Genomic DNA, 20,913 nt, shown 5'->3' with positions numbered 1-20,913 from the left:
ACCTGCATTCCCATGATTGGCCGTGGTAACAATTCACTGCTCGACTGGAGGCTGTAAGAAGTGCCAAGTATGACGGTAATGAAGTCTAAGTGAACTGAATCTCTTTCCTTGGACTCCACTTGCTAAAGGAATTGTTCGGCAGGTTAGGCGAGCTGCTGGATGTTTTGTTTGTGTCGAAAGCACATCCTGCTCCCGTCGAGCACACTAAATACAAGTACATAGACAGAGGAATGGAACAAGAGTCAATGCGCAGTATCTCACAGTAGCATGAAATTTTATTAGGAACAGAAAGTAATGTTAGTGTCTTCATTTAGAACATGTGACACAGATTAGAAATATTACACATCCAAATCCTTTTACAAACTAAATATATAAATCTATGAATATATAATACTATTTATTAACACTATGACACACCAAAAGAATAAAAATATATATTCTGTACCAAGAAGGAAAAAATTATAAAGAATTTCTGATAAAATTGTTGAGAAATACTGATAGCGATTCGTTTACCAACCTTTTCGCAACACCTGCCTTTAGAATAGCCACGTCATGAGAAAACCGAGCCATTAAAAATAAAACTGGCCCCATAGCAATCTCAATACCACGTCAAAAACATACTTAGCTGCGTCATACAGCACCAGGTCACGTTTTACGCTGCAAAATGTGATATTGTTACATAAATAACTTTCAGAGGAAGTACGAATTTAACACGTTTTATACAGGCTTGCGAGTATGCCTCAGTACGAAGTCCAACTATTACACGAAGCTTACATAAACAAAACAAAAAAAGGAAGTTTAGCAACAAAACCAGGTAGATACGTAAATTGTATAAAAATATGAAACGTAGAAATTAGAGGACCTGTTTAAGGGAAATAATGGAATATATATGACATGTATAAATACAGAGGACTGGAAATATTTAAAAGTGCAGCAGTCATGAAAATATTTAGAGAATTAAAACAGCAAAAGTTGGAAAATATTTTCTGAAACTCTTAGAGTGAATTATATCACTGGAGCTCGAAGATATTATTTCCGTGTAATTAAAACCTGGAAGACTTTAGTGATAAGTCTGCCGTAGATAGGTTTAGAGCGCGAAAATAACTGATGAATTAGAGAATACTACGTAAAATTTACAGGGGCGCCTCACATCATCAAAATATATTGTAGGCTACAGTGATGTAGGAAACATTGTGGAAGTGTCTGGGAAGACTAGACTTGACGAGGGAGCTGGGCAGGCAGGCAGCCGGCGCTAGCCGTCGCCCAGGGCGAGCACCTGCTCGCAGACGCGCTTGTAGCTCCAGGCGTCGCCGCGGAGGCGCTTGCGCCGCACGGCCACCACGCACTCCGCGTCTGCGGAGGGCGCCACCAGGCACACCTCCAGCTCGAAGGACAGCCGCGGCTGCTTGGCGCGAACCACCCACCTGCCAAACACAACACCTTCTCACTATCCTCATCGCTTTTCTTTACATACGCAAAACAGCTTCGCACTCCCAGCCTACGACACATCACAACCGCTGAAATTTATATAACATCATTTGTTCTATTTACTCACATCATAACAGTTCCACATATTGTGACGGTACGTCACATAATGGACATTTGGAGAGAGGGAAAAGAAGTTTTTGCTACGATACATGTGAATTATAAATTATTTCAAAACTGTACGTGTGCGCGATGTATAACAAATAGTAAAGAACGTAAGTTATTATCAAAACACAAATATCGATGTAATTAAAAAAAAAATTTTTTTTGTATAATCTCTGTGTAACATAGGCCTTGAAGATCAGAGACAATGCTTTGATTGAACGAGCTCTCCTGTTTTGTTTCGTCTAGCGATAGGCCGCCACTGTAGTGCTGTCTGATAATTAACGTAAGTTTTATCTGTATTTTGAAAAATATAATAGAAATTGTCATTAGAAAGTGTGTATTACTGACTTAGTTGTCACCTCTCATGATTGCAACCATTAATTATAGTTAACAAAGTTTATACAGAACTTCGCAGTACAGGGAGCTCATCTCCCCTAGCAGGATTTAATCGGCCATTACGCTGACTGTATTATTTAATTACGATATCATGTCGTAATATTAAATGTAAATGCGAGAAACTTCTCAATTTTGATCCTTCATTAATTTCAAAGTTAAAGAGAGTCAAAATAGTTTTGGTTTATTAATATTTAGAATACTGAGTGAGTTCAGTATGTTTCATTTTGGCCGCCTAACGGGAGACGAGATTCTCTCCAGTTTTGCCTTGAAAATAAATCAACAAAAATATTGAAAAGCATTATATTCCGCAATATCTCAGTCAATCTTTGTGTAATTTGGTACATGAATAACCAGTAGCCCCGGGACCCATATTAATAATTACAGTTTGCGTAATAATACGCATATTTTCTTTTCTAAATAGCAGCGCTCACGCAAATTATTTATTAGAAGGCGGTGAGTAGCGCTTTGTATTTATTTATTTTTTAAATACTGTATCGTACGTACTTCGGGGCAGCCGATGTCCGTACGAGTGTTATCGCGGTATAAGTTAATTAAAAATCTCATGTTAGCTCACAATATTTAAAGCCACCCCAACCAAAATCATAAAATATGTAATTATAAAAATAAAAAATATACACTTATACCGTGATAAGTCGCTGAAATTTTTATATAACTGAACATCATTTGTTCTATTTACTCAGAACATCACAGTTCTACATATATATGAAATGTAATGTACTACACTTGAAACTTTATAGAATAAAAATCCGCCTCAGTTGCCAGATATTTTCTTACCTTATTCAGTGAACGGTTTCGTAGATTAAAGCTTGATCTTTAGGTGCCATTTGCGTGTCGTACTGACCAGGAGGGCGCTGTGGTTGCTAGTCCTACGCTCCCGTGCGTTTGTTTGAGGTGAGTGTGATACACCATGACTCACTGGCCCGACCACCACACATTTATGTTCTCGTAATTATTTGACGACACCTGAAGATGAAGCTTTCAGCTTCGAAACCGGTCGTGGAATACTTTAACAAAATTACCACCAACTGAACCGGATTTTTACCTCACAAATACGATCTGTTTTGTACATTTAAAAGGACACTTGAGACACAGTATCTCGTCAGATTCCTGTGTACGAGCATGTACTGTGGTGGCATAGCAGCAATCACTCACGATTAGAAAGCTGTAAAATTCGTCTCCGTGGACTCGGGCCCTACAGAAGGCGCTCCATGTGCATACATAGTCCGCATGCCACCACACGGTGTAGGGTGCACAGTGGAGGGTACCACGTTCCACTACTTGTCTTTTTTCATATTCGACTTGCAAATACAGCGAAGGAAGAACGAGTGGCTATATGCCTCCGAACGAGCTCTAATTTCTCCGATATTACTTCGTGATCTTAAAGCGAAGTGTACTCGTACGTTGGGAACAGCAGAATCGTTCTGCAGTCAGTCTCCGATGTCCCCGTGGACAGCAGAATCGTTGTGCAATTGGCCGGTTCTCTAAATTTCCTCAACAGCAGCTCGCAAAAAGAACGCTGTATTCCCTCCAGGGATTCGAAACCGCGTCGCCGCAGCACCATAATAGAGTCATAGATTCATGTGGTGATGGGAACAACATAACACACACCAATATATTATATAAAACAAAGAGCATTGTCAGCATTTGAAACGGAAGAGAAGCAACGTATGTATACGTTTTAAATGCGAGCCAATTCATGCAAATATCTGGAACTAGCAACGTACGGAAATACGAGGGTGAGTCAATGAAAACCTTAAATTTTTTAAAATATTATTCATTGTGCAGAAGTGGTACAAAACTATCACTTTACAACATAATCTCCCCCATGCTCAATGCAAGTCCTCCAGCGCTTACCAAGTACATAAATTCCTTTAGATCCGTGCAACCACTCATGCACCGCGTGGCGTACCTCTTCACCAGAACGGAACTTCTTTCCTCCCATTGCGTCTTTGACTGATCCAAACATATGGAAATCACTTGGGGGCAAGGTCTGGGTTGCTCGCTCTCTTCGTTTCCGGTTTGTGGAAGGGAACCCAGGTTTCGTCCCCAGTAACGATTCTTTCAAGGAAGTCATCACCTCGTTCAAAGCGCCGAAAGGAGGTCTTCACAAGCATCAACATGTCGTTCTCTCATTTCAGGAGTCAGCTGCCGTGGCACCCATCTTGCAGACACTTCGTGAAACTGGAGCACATCACGCACAATGTGAGGTGCTGACCCATGACTAATCTGTAAACATGCTGCAATGTCATTCAGTGCCACTCGGCGGTTTCCTTCACAATGGCTTCAACTGCTGCAATGTTCTGTGGAGTCACAACTCGTGCCTGACCTGAGCGAGGAGCATCTTCCACTGAAGTCACACCATTTGCGAACTTCCTACTCCATTCGTAGACTTGCTGCTATGAGAAACATGCATCACCGTACTGAACCTTCATTCGTCGATGAATTTCAACAGGTTTCACACCTTCACTATGCAAAAACCGAATAACAGAACGCTGTTCTTCCCTGGTGCAAGTCGCAAGTGGGGTGGCCATCTTTATACTGATACTGCGACGGTATGTGTGCATCGGCACTATGCTGCCACCTACAGGCCATCCTGCACGCTGTTTGTAACACGCTTACCAACTTACAGGATAACGGCGCGAAATTTCGATTTGTTATTGCAAATTTAAGGTTTTCATTTGACTCAGTCTTGTATGAAGTGGAATAATTACTTTGACGCAATGGTAAGTAAAGAAAATGGCAGACTTCGATAGATCGGAAAGACAGCGAAAAACTGAAAAATCCAAAGTTGCACAGTGATTCAAAGTCCACATTAAAATGGCTGGGTCATACTTAGCAAAAGAATAGAGGTGTTCAAACCAAACGTCACGCCGAAGAAAGCTTTAATTTCTTGTAAACTGCAATTTGGCTACAAAAGATACTGCTTAAGAAACAATAGTCTCTACGAAATACTGCTGAAGTAAGTGGCATCCCTGCCAGGTCACAGTAAGAGGGGACACAAAATGCATACCAAAAATGCCAGCGCGACTCGTCCGTGTGAGAGTATGTCGCGAAAATGCCGGTAAACATTACATAGAAGGCACACGAACAAATACTCTATATATCTCGCAGACATCTTAAATTCTCAGGTCAGAATCAGCTTCCCATGTGTAGTGCCCGCAAAAACCGTCAACTCTCTAACGGCAATTACATTTATTACTCGCTGACAGCGTCAAGTTTCACTGCACACTAAGCACTAAGACGTAATGAAGACTAACTTATTTGACTCATCAGTATTATAAATAGTTTGATGCAGCCCGCCAGGAATTCCTCTCCTGTGCCAACCTCTACATCTCAGAATAGCACTTGCAACCTACGTCCTCAATTATTTGCTGGATGTATTCCTGTCTGTCCTCCTCTGCAGCTCCCTCTAGTACCATCGAAGTCAATTTCTGATGTCTTAACATACGTCCCTTCTCCTCGTCAGTGTTTTCCACATACTCCTTTCCTCTCAGATTCTGCGGAGAATCTCCTCATCTTATCAGCCCACCTAATTTTCAACATTTTTAGCACCACATCTCGAATGCTTCGATTCTCTTCTGTTCCATTTTTCCCACTGTCCATGTGTTACTACTATACAATGCTGTGCTCCAAACGTACATTTCTTCCTCAAATTAAGACTATGTTTGATACTAGTAGACCTCTCTTGGCCAGAAATGCCCTTTTTGCAAATGCCAGTCTGCTTTTGATGTCCTCCTTGCTCCGTCCGTCACGGGTTATTTTCCTGTCTAGGTAGCAGAATTCCCTAACTTCACTACTTCGTGACCATCAATCCTGATGTTAAGTTTCTCACTCTTCTCATTTCTTCTAGTCCTCATTACTTTCGTCTTTCTTTGATTTAATCCATATTCTCTGCTTATGAGACTGTTCATTCCATTCAGCAGATTCCATAATTCTTCTTCGGCCGAAGTGGCCGAGCGGTTCTAGGCGCTACAGTCTGGAACCGCGCGACCGCTACGGTCGCAGGTTCGAATCCTGCCTCGGGCATGGCTGTGTGTGATGTCCTTAGGTTAGTTAGGTTTAAGTAGTTCTAAGTTCTAGGGGACTGATGACCTCAGCAGTTGAGTCCCATAGTGCTCAGAGCCAAGCCAATTCTTCTTCACTTTCACTGAGAATAGCAATATCATCAACGAATCTTATCATTGACATCCTTTCACCTTGAATTTTAATTCCACTCCTGAACCTTTCTTTTATTTCTACCATTGCTTCTTCGATGGGATTGAACAATGGGGGCGAAAGACTACATCCCTGTCTCACACATTTTCTAATGCGAGAACTTTCTTCTTGGTTTTCCAGTCAAATTATTCACTCTTGGCTCTTTTACTTGTTGTATATTACCCGTCTCTCCCTCTAGCTTACTCTTTTTTTTCCCTCAGAATATCCAACATCTTGCACCATTTGATGATGTCGAACGCTTTTTCCAGGTCGACAAATAATATGAACGTGTCTTGATTTTTCTTTAGTCTCCCTTCCATTATCAGTCGCAACGTCAGAATTGCCTCTTTGACGCCTTTACATTTCCTAATGCCAAACTGATCGTCATCTTATACATACTCAGTTTTCTCTTCCATTCTTCTGTATATTATTCTTGTAAGCAGCTTGGATACATGACTTGTTAAGCTGATTGTGCGATAATTCCCTCACTTGTCAGCTCCTGCAAACTTCGAGATTGTGTGGATGATATTTTTCCAAAAGTCAGACGGTATATCGCCAGACTCATACATTCTACACACCGGCGTGAATAGTCGCTTTGTTGCCACTTCCCCCAATGATTTCAGAAATTGTGATGGAATGTTATCCATCACTTCTGCCTTATTTAAACTTAAGTCTTCCAATGATCTTTTAAATTCTGATTCTAATACTGCATCCTCTATCTCTTCTAAATCGACTCCTGTTTCTTCTCCTATCACACCATCACACAAGTCTTCCCCCTCAGAGGCTTACAATGTACTCTTTCCACCTATCCGCTCTTTCCTCTGCATTTAGCAGTATAATTCCCATTGCACTCTCAACATTACCACCTTTGCTTTTAATTTCACCGAAGGTTGTTTTGACCTTTCTATTTGTTGAGTCAGTACTTCCGAGAATCGTTTCTTTCGATTTCTTCGCATTTTTTATGCAGCCATTTCGCTTTAGCTTCTCTGCGCTCCCTATTTGTTTCAATCCTAAGTGTCTATAATTTCTGTATTCCTGAATTTCCTTGAACATTTTTGTACTTTCTTCTTTCATCCATCAACTGAAGTATTTCTTCTGTCACCCACTGTTTCTTTAAAATTACCTTCTTTGTACCTATGTTTTTCTTTCCAACTTCTGTGATTGCCCTTTTGAGTGATGTCATTTCCTTTTCAACTGTACTGCCTAATGAGCTATTTCTTATGGCAGTATCTATGGCCTTAGAGAACTTCAAGCGTATCTCTTCATTCCGTAGTACTTCCGCATTCCACTTCTTTGCACACTGATTCTTCCTGTCAAGTCTCTTGAACTTCAGCATACTAAATTGTACCTGAGTCCATATCTGCTCCTGATTACGTCTTACAATCCAGTATCTGAGTTCGGAATCAGTGTCTGACCATGATATAATCTGATAATCTTCCCGTATCTGGCGGCCTTTTTCACGTATACCTCCTCATCTTTTGATTCTTGAACAGATAATTCGGTGTTACTAGCTGAAATTTGTTGCAGAGCTCAATTAGTCTTTCTCCTCTCTCATTTCTACACTCCTGGAAATTGAAATAAGAACACCGTGAATTCATTGTCCCAGGAAGGGGAAACTTTATTGACACATTCCTGGGGTCAGATACATCACATGATCACACTGACAGAACCACAGGCACATAGACACAGGCAACAGAGCATGCACAATGTCGGCACTAGTACAGTGTATATCCACCTTTCGCAGCAATGCAGGCTGCTATTCTCCCATGGAGACGATCGTAGAGATGCTGGATGTACTCCTGTGGAACGGCTTGCCATGCCATTTCCACCTGGCGCCTCAGTTGGACCAGCGTTCGTGCTGGACGTGCAGACCGCGTGAGACGACGCTTCATCCAGTCCCAAACATGCTCAATGGGGGACAGATCCGGCGATCGTGCTGGCCAGGGTAGTTGACTTACACCTTCTAGAGCACGTTTGGTGGCACGGGATACATGCGGACGTGCATTGTCCTGTTGGAACAGCAAGTTCCCTTGCCGGTCTAGGAATGGTAGAACGATGGGTTCGATGACGGTTTGGATGTACCGTGCACTATTCAGTGTCCCCTCGACGATCACCAGTGGTGTACGGCCAGTGTAGGAGATCGCTCCCCACACCATGATGCCGGGTGTTGGCCCTGTGTGCCTCGGTCGTATGCAGTCCTGATTGTGGCGCTCACCTGCACGGCGCCAAACACGCATACGACCATCATTGGCACCAAGGCAGAAGCGACTCTCATCGCTGAAGACGACACGTCTCCATTCGTCCCTCCATTCACGCCTGTCGCGACACCACTGGAGGCGGGCTGCACGATGTTGGGGCGTGAGCGGAAGACGGCCTAACGGTGTGCGGGACCATAGCCCAGCTTCATGGAGACGGTTGCGAATGGTCCTCGCCGATACCCCAGGAGCAACAGTGTCCCTAATTTGCTGGGAAGTCGCGGTGCGGTCCCCTACGGCACTGCGTAGGATCCTACGGTCTTGGCGTGCATCCGTGCGTCGCTGCGGTCCGGTCCCAGGTCGACGGGCACGTGCACCTTCCGCCGACCACTGGCGACAACATCGATGTACTGTGGAGACCTCACGCCCCACGTGTTGAGCAATTCGGCGGTACGTCCACCCGGCCTCCCGCATGCCCACTATACGCCCTCGCTCAAAGTCCGTCAACTGCACATACGGTTCACGTCCACGCTGTCGCGGCATGCTACCAGTGTTAAAGACTGCGATGGAGCTCCGTATGCCACGGCAAACTGGCTGACACTGACGGCGGCGGTGCACAAATGCTGCGCAGCTAGCGCCATTCGACGGCCAACACCGCGATTCCTGGTGTGTCCGCTGTGCCGTGCGTGTGATCATTGCTTGTACAGCCCTCTCGCAGTGTCCGGAGCAAGTATGGTGGGTCTGACACACCGGTGTCAATGTGTTCCTTTTTCCATTTCCAGGAGTGTATTACCAACCCCATATTCTCCCGTAACCATTTTTTCTACTCCTTCTCCTATAACCGAATTCCAATCCCCATGATTTTCGTTTCCCTTAACGTTTCGTATTACACGTTCAACATCCTCAAATACTTTCTCTACCTCTTCATCTTCTGCTTGCGACGTCGGCATTATACCTGCACTACTGTCGACGTTGTTATTTTGCTGTCGATTCTGGTGAGAACAACCCTATTACTGAACTGTTCGCCGTAGCTCTCTCTCTGTTCCATCTTCCTGTTCATATCGAATACTTCTCCCGTTATACCATTTTCAGCTGCTGCTGATATTATCCTGTATTCATCAGACCAGAAATCCTTGTCTTCCTTCCAGTTTACTCCACTGACCCCCACTACATCTAGATTGAGCCTTTGCATTTTCTTTTTGAGATTTTCTGGCTTCCCTATTACGTTCAAACTTCTGACGTTCCACGCACAGACTCTTAGAACGTTATGCTTTCGTTGGTTATTCAATCTTTTTCTCATGGCCGTCTCCTCCCGGAGATCCGAATGGGGGAGTATTCCGGAATCTTTTGGCAATGGAGGGATTCATCACGACACTTTTCAGTTACAGGACACATGTCTTGTGGATACACTGTGTGTCTTTAATGCAGTGATTTTCATTGCCTTCTGCATCCTCATGCCGTTGATCAAGACTAATGCATATTACATAATATACGATACTAGCTGGTACCCATACGATACTAGCTGGTACCCATCTCCGCACATTAATTTATATATTAAATTTGTACAAAAACCTAACTTCTACCATTTCAGAGGACACCTTTATCATGTGTGTAATTAAAATAACTAAAATATAAATATACTAATTTTTTACAGTCATTTGCATAAAATTTGCCAGACATTTATAATATTTAAATATAATTTCTATTGAATATCTACGACAGTCACTAAATTCTTTGACTTGCACGTTAGAATCTTCATCGTTCTTCTTGTTAGCACTTGGCGGGAAGAGTATCTATATGATGTGGTGTTGGAAACGCAGTTGTAAAGAGGAGTAACGTTTAACTGTTGAAAGAAGAATCTTGGGGAACATTTTATGACTCATATTTTGCAAATCAACCATCTATGAATTCACGAATAAAGAAGATTCAAAGAAGAACTGCTTTATTTAATGTTAGTAAACTATTAACTCGGCAAACTTTGAAATAATACGAGTATATTCCCTAGAATAGAAATAATTCTAGACTATCATACCCCTGAAAAGAAGACAATGAGGTCCACTTCTAGGCAATTACATAAGTAAAAGACTTATACTTTAGGAAAGTGGACATTCCTTTCAATTAGACTTCTTTCAGAAAAATGACGAAAATCCGTTTGGTGGACAAGTACAATTTTAAAAGCATGTTTTTCACTCAAATGAAACATCCGCATTGGGACTCACTGCGGAAACGACAATAATTCCAAAACTTATATTTAAATACTGACGACTCTGTACTTTTATAGTTTACTGAAGATTACATGAAAATCCAAGCACTTGAATCAGTTCTTTTAAAACCAACAGTATTTTGACAACACGGTGGTGATACTTCTACAATCTGGCCTCATGGTTTCAACAGTCTACGAGAGTTCCTTCAAAATCTTAACGCCGTAAAGAATAACATAAAATTTAGTATTGAGAAAGAGAAAGAAGACTGATTGCCCTTTTTAGGCGTCTTTGTTTGATGCAAAAACGATGGTACATTTCGAAGGCCCACTGATACAGACCTGTATTTACAGCCTACCAGTTGCCACCATCCGCACAAACAATGGGCGTTCTGCAGACCTTGATCCACCGAGCACATGCCATCTCGAATGCCACTAACCCGTAAGCACAACTGGAATACCCGCAAAGTATACTCCTGAACAATAGATTTTCGTATAAGCAAGCACAGAGAGTGCTTACACGTGTAAAAATGCCAGAATAAGGAAGAGGACGAGACAGTTTATGGCTCTGAGCACTATGGGACTGAACTGCTGTGGTCATCAGTCCCCTAGAACTTAGAACTACTTAAACCTAACTAACCTAAGGACATCACACACATCCATGCCAGAGGCAGGATTCGAACCTGCGACCGTAGCAGTCACACGGTTCCGGACTGCGCGCCTAGAACCGCGAGACCACCGCGGCCGGCGAGACAGTTTATCTACTATGTATTGGAAATGTCTGCGCGAAAATAGAACATTAAGCACATACAAGGTTAAAATGAGTTTTCGTCCTCTATCAAAACTCTCGACGCTTTTGAGATCTATCAAAGACGACTTGAAGTTGGACAAGACAGGCGTTTAAAGGATCCCGCCCGATTTCGGCAACTACTTTAGAGGGCAAACGACAAGTACTGTTTAGGAATGCATTGTGGAACGCCACCGGTATATTCGCTTTCTCGAAGCAAGGAAGTTCGCTATCGCTGAGCATTTCTACTGTTCATCTAATTAATGTAATGAAATACACTGACGGGGAAAAAAACGCGACACCAAGAAGGAATTGTGCGACATAAACCGAAGGCGTGCTTCTACATTCGAAATATGATTTCTATTCAAATTTCGTCACAGTCGCGCAAGAGCGGCGCTAGCAGCGGCATTATGAGGATACAAATCAGGTTTGTTTTAAATACACGCTGTAACTGTCTTGAGTGTTAGTTACCTTCGAGATTGAAAGTGGTGAGTTGATGTTAGCCAAGAAATCCTTTAAGGCAACAAAGACGCCATTATGAACACCTCACTGAGGCTGCACGAGTTCCTGTAATAGGGCTACGAGAAGCTGGATGTTCCTTCTGCGATATTGCAGAAAGACCTGTCAGGAATGTAGCCACTGTACATTATTGCTGGCAGCGGTGGTCGCGAGAAAGTACGGTCGAAAAAGACCAGGCTCCGAGCGGCCACGTGGAATTACCGAGAGAGAAGACCGAAGTGTTCAGTGTACGGCTTTGGCGCATCGTACTGCGTCTGCAGCAGCAATTTGAGCGACTTATGACACCACAGTGACACAACGAATTGTTACAAATCGGTTAATTAAAGAACGGCTACAAGCCAGACGCCATATAGCGTTCATTCCACTGACCCCAAACCACCACCGTTTGCGTCTTCAGTGATATAAGGCGAGATCTCATTGGAGGGCAGAGTGGAGGTCTGTTGTGTTTTCTGATTTAAGTTGGTTCTGCCTCGGTGCCAGTGATGGCCATGTGTTGGTTAGAAGGTGGCTTGTTGATGGCCTACTACCAACCTGTCTGCATGCTAGACACGCTGCACCTACAGCTGGTGTTATGGTCTGGGGCGCGTTTTCGTATGACAGCAGGAGAGTTCTTGTGGTTATCCCACAAACCTCTACTGAAAATTTGTACGCCAGTCTTGTGATTGGACTTGTGTTACCACAGATGAAATGCATTCCAGTGGGTATTTTCCAACAGGACAACGCTCGCCCACATCTGCTGTTGTGACCCAACGTGCCCTACAGTGTCTACGTGTTGCCTTGGTGTGCTCCGTCACCAGATCTGTCTCCAGTCGAGCACTGTCACCCACAAACAGCATTAACCGTCCCCGTATTGACCAACAAAGTGCAACAGACACTGAACTCCATCCCACAAACCGACATACGCCACCTGTACAATACAATGCATGCACGTTTGCATGCTTGTATTCAACATTCTGGCAGTTACATCGACTATTAATGTACTAGCATTTCGCATCTGCAATGGCTTATCTCGCCCCTACGTTAACTTGTGATCCTGCAATGTTACTCAAATAGTCTAGCTCAAACAGTCTAACAAAAATAGTGGCCCAGACGTCAGACTTTCGGAGCCCCATTTTCAATGAGCCAGAGGAAATGTGACTAGTGCCTTGTCAGTCTGGAAGGACGTCACTGTCTCAAAAATGAGGCATCATTACGATGCAACTATAAAATGTAATGAACATCTCCAAGAATAGCAATCTGGAGTATGGAAAGGCGAAAAAATTTGAAGGAGAAATGCCAAGTACATGCTGCTCAATTGGTAAAATTAGATTCCCAGCACTAAAGTTACTCCCACCTGAATTTTCTGAATGCGTGAAAAGCGAAGCACCGGCATCGAAGGACTTTTTTTTATTCTCCAAAAAGACGGTATAACGGATGCTTCCAGATGACATCATTTGGAGTAACAGCAACAACCGAGAATGGAGGATTTAATCTGGTGTTTTGGATCCAAGGATAAGTGTATCACATGATTGGGTCATTGTTACCATTTACAAATGAAACGCGGAAGTTTTTACAAGTTTATTTTGTAGGAAACGAAGATGACGAAACCGATCAGCGCTCCTTCAACGTCACTGGATTGCATCGAGATACAATTCTGGATCTACAATGTTTCCTACATAAAAGTAATGAATTGGTACGAATGTTTAGAAATAAAATCGAATAAATGGTCGCAGATAGTTGCAATATAGTAATTCGAACTCATACGAGACCAACAGGCGAACAAAGAAAATGGTTAGATGCACCTCAGTCAAACGAAATGGCCTAAGTAATTGCGGACAATGAAACTAGTTATCGTCGTATTGAGATAAGTACAAACAGGAAACTAAGACCCCAGCGAAGCGGGTTATTATCAGCTAGTTTAGTAATAAAATAATTTATCTTTTAAACTGATGCAGATTTTGACCAGAAAATATTGAAAGTGGAGGAAATTTCTAATGTAATACGCGTATGATCGCTAGTAGACAATCACAACAAAAGTATTCGGGCACCAGTTAGTGGACATTAAAATTGGGTGTGTCCACACTTCGCCTTTATCACTGGTTGAACTGCGTTGGGGACTGTTTCAATGAATCTTCTGAACCTCTGTGGAGAAATGACGGCCTATTGTTCCTCAAGAACCGAAACCAGAGAAGGTAGTGATGGTAAAGGAGCATCTGTGAAGCAACAGTCTGTGGACAATAACATTTCTAAAACAGACCGAGTTACCCAGTGTCCCGACCCGAAGCCAGTGGAACAGCTGTGGGTTGAGCGAGAACGTCGACCTGACTCCAGACCCCAAAGTCCACCATCACTACCTTCTCTGGTTTCGGTTCTTGTGGAACAACCCTGTCAAACTCCCTTCTCAACCACCGCTACCCTTTCGTGACCTTCGACTCTCATAACTGCCACCTGGTTTCTGCACAAATTGTAAATGGCCTTTCGCTACCTGCATTTGGCCCTGCCACCTTTAGAATTTGAAAGAGAGTTATTCCAGTCAACACTGTCAAAAGCTTCCCCTACGTCTACAAATGCTAGAAACGTAGGTTTGCCTTTCCTTAATCTACCTTCTAAGACAAGTCGTGGGGTCAGTATCGCCTCAAGTGTTCCAATATTTCTACGGAATCCAAACTGATCTTCCCCGAGGTCGGCTTCTGGCGGTTTTTCCATTTTTCTGTAAAGGATTCGTGTTAGTATTTTGCAGGCGTGACTTATGATTAAACTGACAGTTTGGTAATTTTCACACCTGTCACCATTTCCTTTCTTTGGCATTGGTATTATTATATTCTTTTTGAAATCTGAGGGTATTTCGCCCGTCTTATACATCTTGTTCACCAGGTGTAAAGGTTTTGTCATGGCTGGCTCTCCCGAGGCTATCAGTAGCTCTGACGAAATGTTGTCTTCTCTCGGGGTCTTGTGCTTGCGTAACAAACCGTAATTGAGTCAAATACACTGCTGGCATTTAAATTGCTACACCAAGAAGAAATGCAGATGGTAAACGGGTATTCATTGGACAAATATATTATGCTAGAACTGACATGTTATTACATTTTCACGCAATTTGGGAGCATACATCCTGAGAAATCAGTACCCAGAACAACCACCTCTGGCCGTAATAACGGTCTTGATACGCCTGTGCATTGAGTCTGTAACGCCGGAAATGCATATCCTCGTATTTCCATCTATTGTACTATAATTTTCTTTCCTTTTTTCACCTCAAGATATGACATTTCTGTGTCTTTATATATTGTAATTGTTTTACTATTTGTATATATATATATATATATATATATATATATATATATATATATATATATATATATATATATATATATGCATTTATGTCGATGTATAATTGGTTGTTTTGTAAATATTATTTGTATTTTTACGCTGGGTCTTGCCTAGGGAAAACTGCTATCGAACGATTACATCGATAGGTCGTGTGAAGAATCAAAGTGTGTAGGATCTTTGGTAAGGTTAACTCTGCCGCGTGGAGCGCGGGCAGAGCAAGAGAGGGAGTCTGGCTGAAGTAGCGAGTGGAGCAGGTGTGTTGTGTGAAGCTCCTGCGAGTTGCCGCGCTTTCGGGGTTTGGCAGCATGTAATTGCGCTCGACTTGCGATGATAGTTTCTGACATGGTGTCGCGGACGGGAAGCATTAGCTGGCGCACATCAAGAGCCCGTTTCGTCTGGTGACCGTGTTGAGAAGAAGGCGCGCCAACGTCCAGCTTCTGCAACAGCGACGGCCGACAATGAGTGACTGTCGCCACCTCCTCGATCGACGGCTTCAAACCTTCAATCAACCAACAAGGAATACTGGAAGAACGTAAAGTTTTAGAACTGTATGGCAGACCTCAGCTTTTCAAACTTTTAAAATTGTTGCATCGCAAAATTACAGCTACTTAGCATGAACCTTTGTTGCTCATTGTCCCAATTGCATTACCAAGCAGGGTCCCTTCCTTTTCCGGAATGAACCCGAGTGTCGTTCAAATTCAGACGCCAGCATTAAAATACAATCATTCCATTTCACTACTTTAATTTCAAAGTTCAGTTAAAGTATTCATAGCTGGCTACAATACTTAGATTACACAAGCACAAATTAAGAGTGCTAGTTTTGTTACCATATTTTAGCTTACCTGTGACTGCAGCTCAGCTTGGTACGTACTAAATTTTACTATTGTTAATTGTTCAGAATCATTTAATTCAAGTTCAAAGTTAAATCTCTTATTTCTAAATTGCGTAGATTCAAGTAGCTTTCGAAATGATTGTTGAGGTGGTCCAAGACTAACCGTATTTTACTGAATTTCGATGTGCTTCACTCACTATTAATTTCAGTCACTGAATTAACTTTCAATTTTCAGGTTTTGTTAATTTTTTTGCTAAATAAGTCAGAGTGTAGCGAAATTTATTACTTCTGACAAACTTTCAGTTTTCACACTACACGTGTCAACCTTCAGTTGTCACGCTTCTAGTGCTAATTATATGTGTAATAACCTTTCTTTTTCAGTTACTATAGTAATTGTCCTTAGGACTGGCGACCGTAATTTCCCCCAAATCTCAAATATCTAATTACCGCTGGTTAATTGTTAACGTAACGGCCGCACATTCACTTTCTTTATTAACTTTAACCCTATTTCAAAATTAATTTCCACCAGTTTCATTAGCATTTTTCCTTTCATTTAGATGTAACCCTTTCCTCCCTCTTTACCGACAAATTAACTTCGATGACGATTGCTTTTCCCAAATTTCCATTAGGTACACGCGGTTTAATATTTCACTGTCATTAAGGTCGATAAGTGAGGGGGAGGTTACAAGTCAAACAGAGCTTGGATTGCATGTACAGGTACAGCTGCCCATGCAGGTTCAACACGATACCACAGTTCATCAAGAGTAGTGACTGGCGTGTTGTGACGAGCCAGTTGCTCGGGCACCATTGACCAGACGTTTTCAATTGGTGAGAGATCTGGACAATGTGCTGGCCAGGGCAGCAGTCGAACATTTTCTGTATCCAGAAAGGCCCATACAGGACCTGCAACATGCGGTCGTGCATTATCCTCCTGAAATGTAGGGTTTCGCAGGGATCGAATGAAGAGTAGAGCCACGGGTCGTAACACATCTGAAATGTAACGTCCACTGTTCAAAGTGCCGTCAATGCGAACAGGAGGAGACCGAGACGTGTAACCAATGGCACCCCATAACATCACGCCGGGGGATACGCCAGTGTGGCGATTACGAATACACGCTTCCAATGTCCGTTCACCGCGATGTCGCCAAACACGGATGCGACCATCATGATGCTGTAAACAGAACCTGGATTCATCCGAAAAAATGACATTTTGCCTTTCGTGCACCCAGGTTCGTCATTGAGTACACCATCGCAGGCGCTCCTGTCCGTGATGCCGCGTCAAGGGTAACCGCAGCCATGGTTTCCGAGTCCATGCTGCTGCAAACGTCGTCGAACTGTTCGTGCAGATGGTTGTCATCTTGCAAACGTCCCTATCTGTTGAGTCAGGGATCGAGACGTGGCTGCACGATCCGTTGCTGCCATGTGGATAAGATGCCTATCATCTCGACTGCTAATCACGCGAGTGTTACGGAAATGCTTTAGGAACTCGGGTGGGAGTCTGTAGGAAAGGAGGCGTTCTTTTCGTGAATCGCTACTGAGGAAATTTAGAGACCCAGCATTTGAGGCTGACTGCAGTACAATTTTACTGCCGCCAACTTATATTTCGCGGAAAGACCACAAAGATAAGAGAGATTAGGGCTCGTACAGAGGCATATAGGCAGTCATTTTTCCCTTGTTCTGTCTGGGAGTGGAACAGCGAGAGAAGATGCTAGTTGTTGTACGAGGTACCCTCCGCCACGCACCGTATGGTGGATTGCGGAGTATGGATGTGGATGCAGTGATACGAGGCCGTTGGCATCCAGCACGTCATTCCGTATTACCCTCCTGAACCCCCCGATTCCATATCCTGCTAACAGTCATTGGATCTCGACCAACGCGAGCAGCAATGTCGCGATACGATAAACCGCAATCGCGATATGCTACAATCCGACCTTTATCAAAGTCGGAAACGTGATGGTACGCATTTCTCCTCCTTACACGAGGAATCACAACAACGTTTCACCAGGCAACGCCCACGCCCGGGTTCCCGGGTTCGATTCCCGGCGGGGTCAGGGATTTTCTCTGCCTCGTGATGGCTGGGTGTTGTGTGCTGTCCTTAGGTTAGTTAGGTTTAAGTAGTTCTAAGTTCTAGGGGACTTATGACCACAGCAGTTGAGTCCCATAGTGCTCAGAGCCATTTTTTGAACCAGGCAACGCCGGTCAGCTGCTGTTTGTGTATGAGAAATCGATTGGAAACTTTCGTCGTGTCAGCGCGTTGTAGGTGTCGCCACCTGCGCCAACCTTGTATGAATGCTCTGAAAAGCTAATCATTTGCACATCATAGCATTTTGTTCCTGTCGGTCAAATTTCGCGTCTGTAGCACGTCATCTTCGTGGTGTAGCAATTTTAATGCCGAGTAGTGTACTTTGCAATCGTCGTGACAAGTAATGGAGAAAGACTACCGGATGAAATATGGCGTCGCAGCGGATCAGCTAATCACATGCCACTTCATCTATGGCAACACTCTGATTGTATACAGGCTCTGAAACAACAGCAGGTAGTCACACAGACGGGCTGTATTACATAGCAACCGACAGCGCCCCCCCCCCCCCTCTACACACACACACACACACACACACACACACACACACACACACACACACACACGGGACGCATCGCGGCGCGGTGAGACCCTGCCGCGGGTGTCCCGTCGGCGGCTAACGAGACGATAAATAACAGCGGGCAGCCGCTCAGCCGCTGGTGAAGAATGGCCGCCGCCGTAATTTGGTTTATAAGGTTAGGCCGCGGGTTAATAACCTCCCATAACGCTCGCAATTATTTCCGAAGCGAAGCGAGAAACAGCACCAAGTGTGAGCTGCCGCGGGGCAGCGCGGGCCGGATCTGCCTGCCTGCCTTCTGCCTCACAGCCCATCCCCTCCCCACTCAGCCTCCACTGCGGCGCTAATAGAACGAGTGTAGCGCGGCGCGGCTCGCGTTACTCCGGGAGAATACCCTGTCAATACTCGCGGGGCCTTTGTACACATTAGCAGTCGGCACCTCCATATTATAATGAATGCTCGGCGGGCAGTATTTCATTTATCTGAGCGCGCGCGCCGCACGACCTCGCAGATAAGCATCGCGCAGCCGCCAGGGGCGGACGCGGCCGAGCAGCGTCGAGCGCAGCCGAGCAGCGGCGAGCGCCGGCCCATCGCCGCGGCCCATCTCGGCTCGGCGCGCCTGATTGATTCCACGCGTGAGATAGCGGGCGCGCAGCTGCGCTAGCCGTGCCTTGCCGTGCCGTGCTATCGCTTTCACCGCAGAGCGCAGTTGACGCACGGGAAGGCGGCGGCCTCCGGCAAAGGCAGCGGGCTGAGGTCGTGACCCCGCGGGGCGTCTGCCCTGCCGCGGACACTCGCTGCTCCAGATCCGCGTTCCTCGCTCGCTACCTACACGGGACGGCCGTACTGCCGATAGTACACCGCCTTATTTCTGCGTAAAGATGGCGGAAATATCGATAGTTTGTAAGAATAACGTCGGTATTCGTACATCGATATTATACTGTAAATACGACGACAATAAAGATGCATTTTTCGATGTATCGGACTTCGAGAAGTCTATTTGTTATACATGTTTGTAAGTACGTACTGATTTTTATACATCCCCATGAAATTACTATAACAAAACGAAGATTCGTTAAGTTTTTCCAGTGTTATAATAATACGACAGTTAATAAAGAAGATCAGAGACGTACTGTTAAATTCACAAATCGCCCAGCGATAACTAGTGATCATTTAAGACGGGCAACAAATGTAAGAAATTCTCGAAGGAGACACTTTGAATGGTACTGAAGGACTACGCCCGAATTTGTACAACCTAGTTTGATGAAACTTCCTGGCAGATTAAAACTGTGTGCCGGACCGAGACTCGAACTCGGGGCCTTTGCCTTTCGCGGGCAAGTGCTCTACCAACTGAGCTACCCAAGCATGACTCACGCCCCGCAGGTTCGCAGGAGAGCTTCTGTAAAGTTTGGAAGGTAGAGGACGAGGTACTGGCGGAAGTAAAGCTGTGAGGACGGGGCGTGAGTCGTGCTTGGGTAGCTCAGTTGGTAGAGCACTTGCCCGCGAAAGGCAAAGGTCCCGAGTTAGAGTCTCGGTCCGGTACACAGTTTTAATCTGCCAGAAGTTTCATATCAGCGCACACTCCGCTGCGGAGTGAAAATTTCATTCTGGAACCTAGTCTGATGCTGCCACACGTTGTTAGCAACTTTCTCCACAGATGCTGGTTGCTGTGAAGGTTGAAAGCGACAGAAGTACGGAATTTACAATATCTATAAAAAAAACCGCCTGGAGAAGCCTGCGTCACAGCTAGTGTGGAAATTGCACTGACAAATTGGTTCAGCCAGCCACTAAATGCACACGTACTATATATTAGAATCCACCTTCAGTTATACTTGAATAAAATATGCCACAGAGGTTCACTGTGGCGCCTTTTCTTTAGTGCCAGGCATTGACGAAAGATGAAAAACGCTATACTTTTTTTTAAAATTCCAAGTACTGTACGAGTCAAAATAAACAACTGTGCTGCTTTCACCCACTGACTTACTAATATTTTTCTCCGTAGTCGACCGTATATTTACTATTTAAATTTACGAAAATCGGTATATTTTATGTTACACACTCTTCTTAAAATTATACAATTTTTTTATTTATTTGTTTTTTGGATAGGGGTTCTATCCTTTCTATAGTCTCTGGTGAAGTGATGAGGAGTGAAGAAAATACTGTTTCAGAAGTTTTTGTCGGTGTGGTATATCCGAAAAAACACAGGCATATGCAGCGCCACTAGACATTTCTCTCACTCGTACTGTGTATCATTTTTCGTCTTACTTGCTTGGCAC

General features: G+C 43.9%; 1 protein-coding gene across 3 annotated transcripts in view; it reads right to left on the bottom strand.

Annotated features, from left to right (window-relative positions):
• Positions 1–257: 257 nt before the first annotated feature.
• Positions 258–20,913, bottom strand: part of LOC126234437 (maternal embryonic leucine zipper kinase-like) — a 444,148-nt gene continuing 423,492 nt past the window's right edge. For all 3 annotated transcript variants that reach the window (XM_049943147.1, XM_049943142.1, XM_049943136.1), the window contains exon 13: positions 258–1,424. In XM_049943147.1, the coding sequence (XP_049799104.1) occupies positions 1,253–1,424 (172 nt within the window). In that variant the 3' untranslated portion in view covers positions 258–1,252. The remainder of the gene's footprint in view (positions 1,425–20,913) is intronic.

The sequence above is a fragment of the Schistocerca nitens genome, chromosome 1, assembly GCF_023898315.1.
Source record: "Schistocerca nitens isolate TAMUIC-IGC-003100 chromosome 1, iqSchNite1.1, whole genome shotgun sequence".
Taxonomy (NCBI): domain Eukaryota; kingdom Metazoa; phylum Arthropoda; class Insecta; order Orthoptera; family Acrididae; genus Schistocerca; species Schistocerca nitens.
Note: the sequence above shows the minus strand (reverse complement) of the source record. Positions and strands in the feature narration are given on the sequence as shown.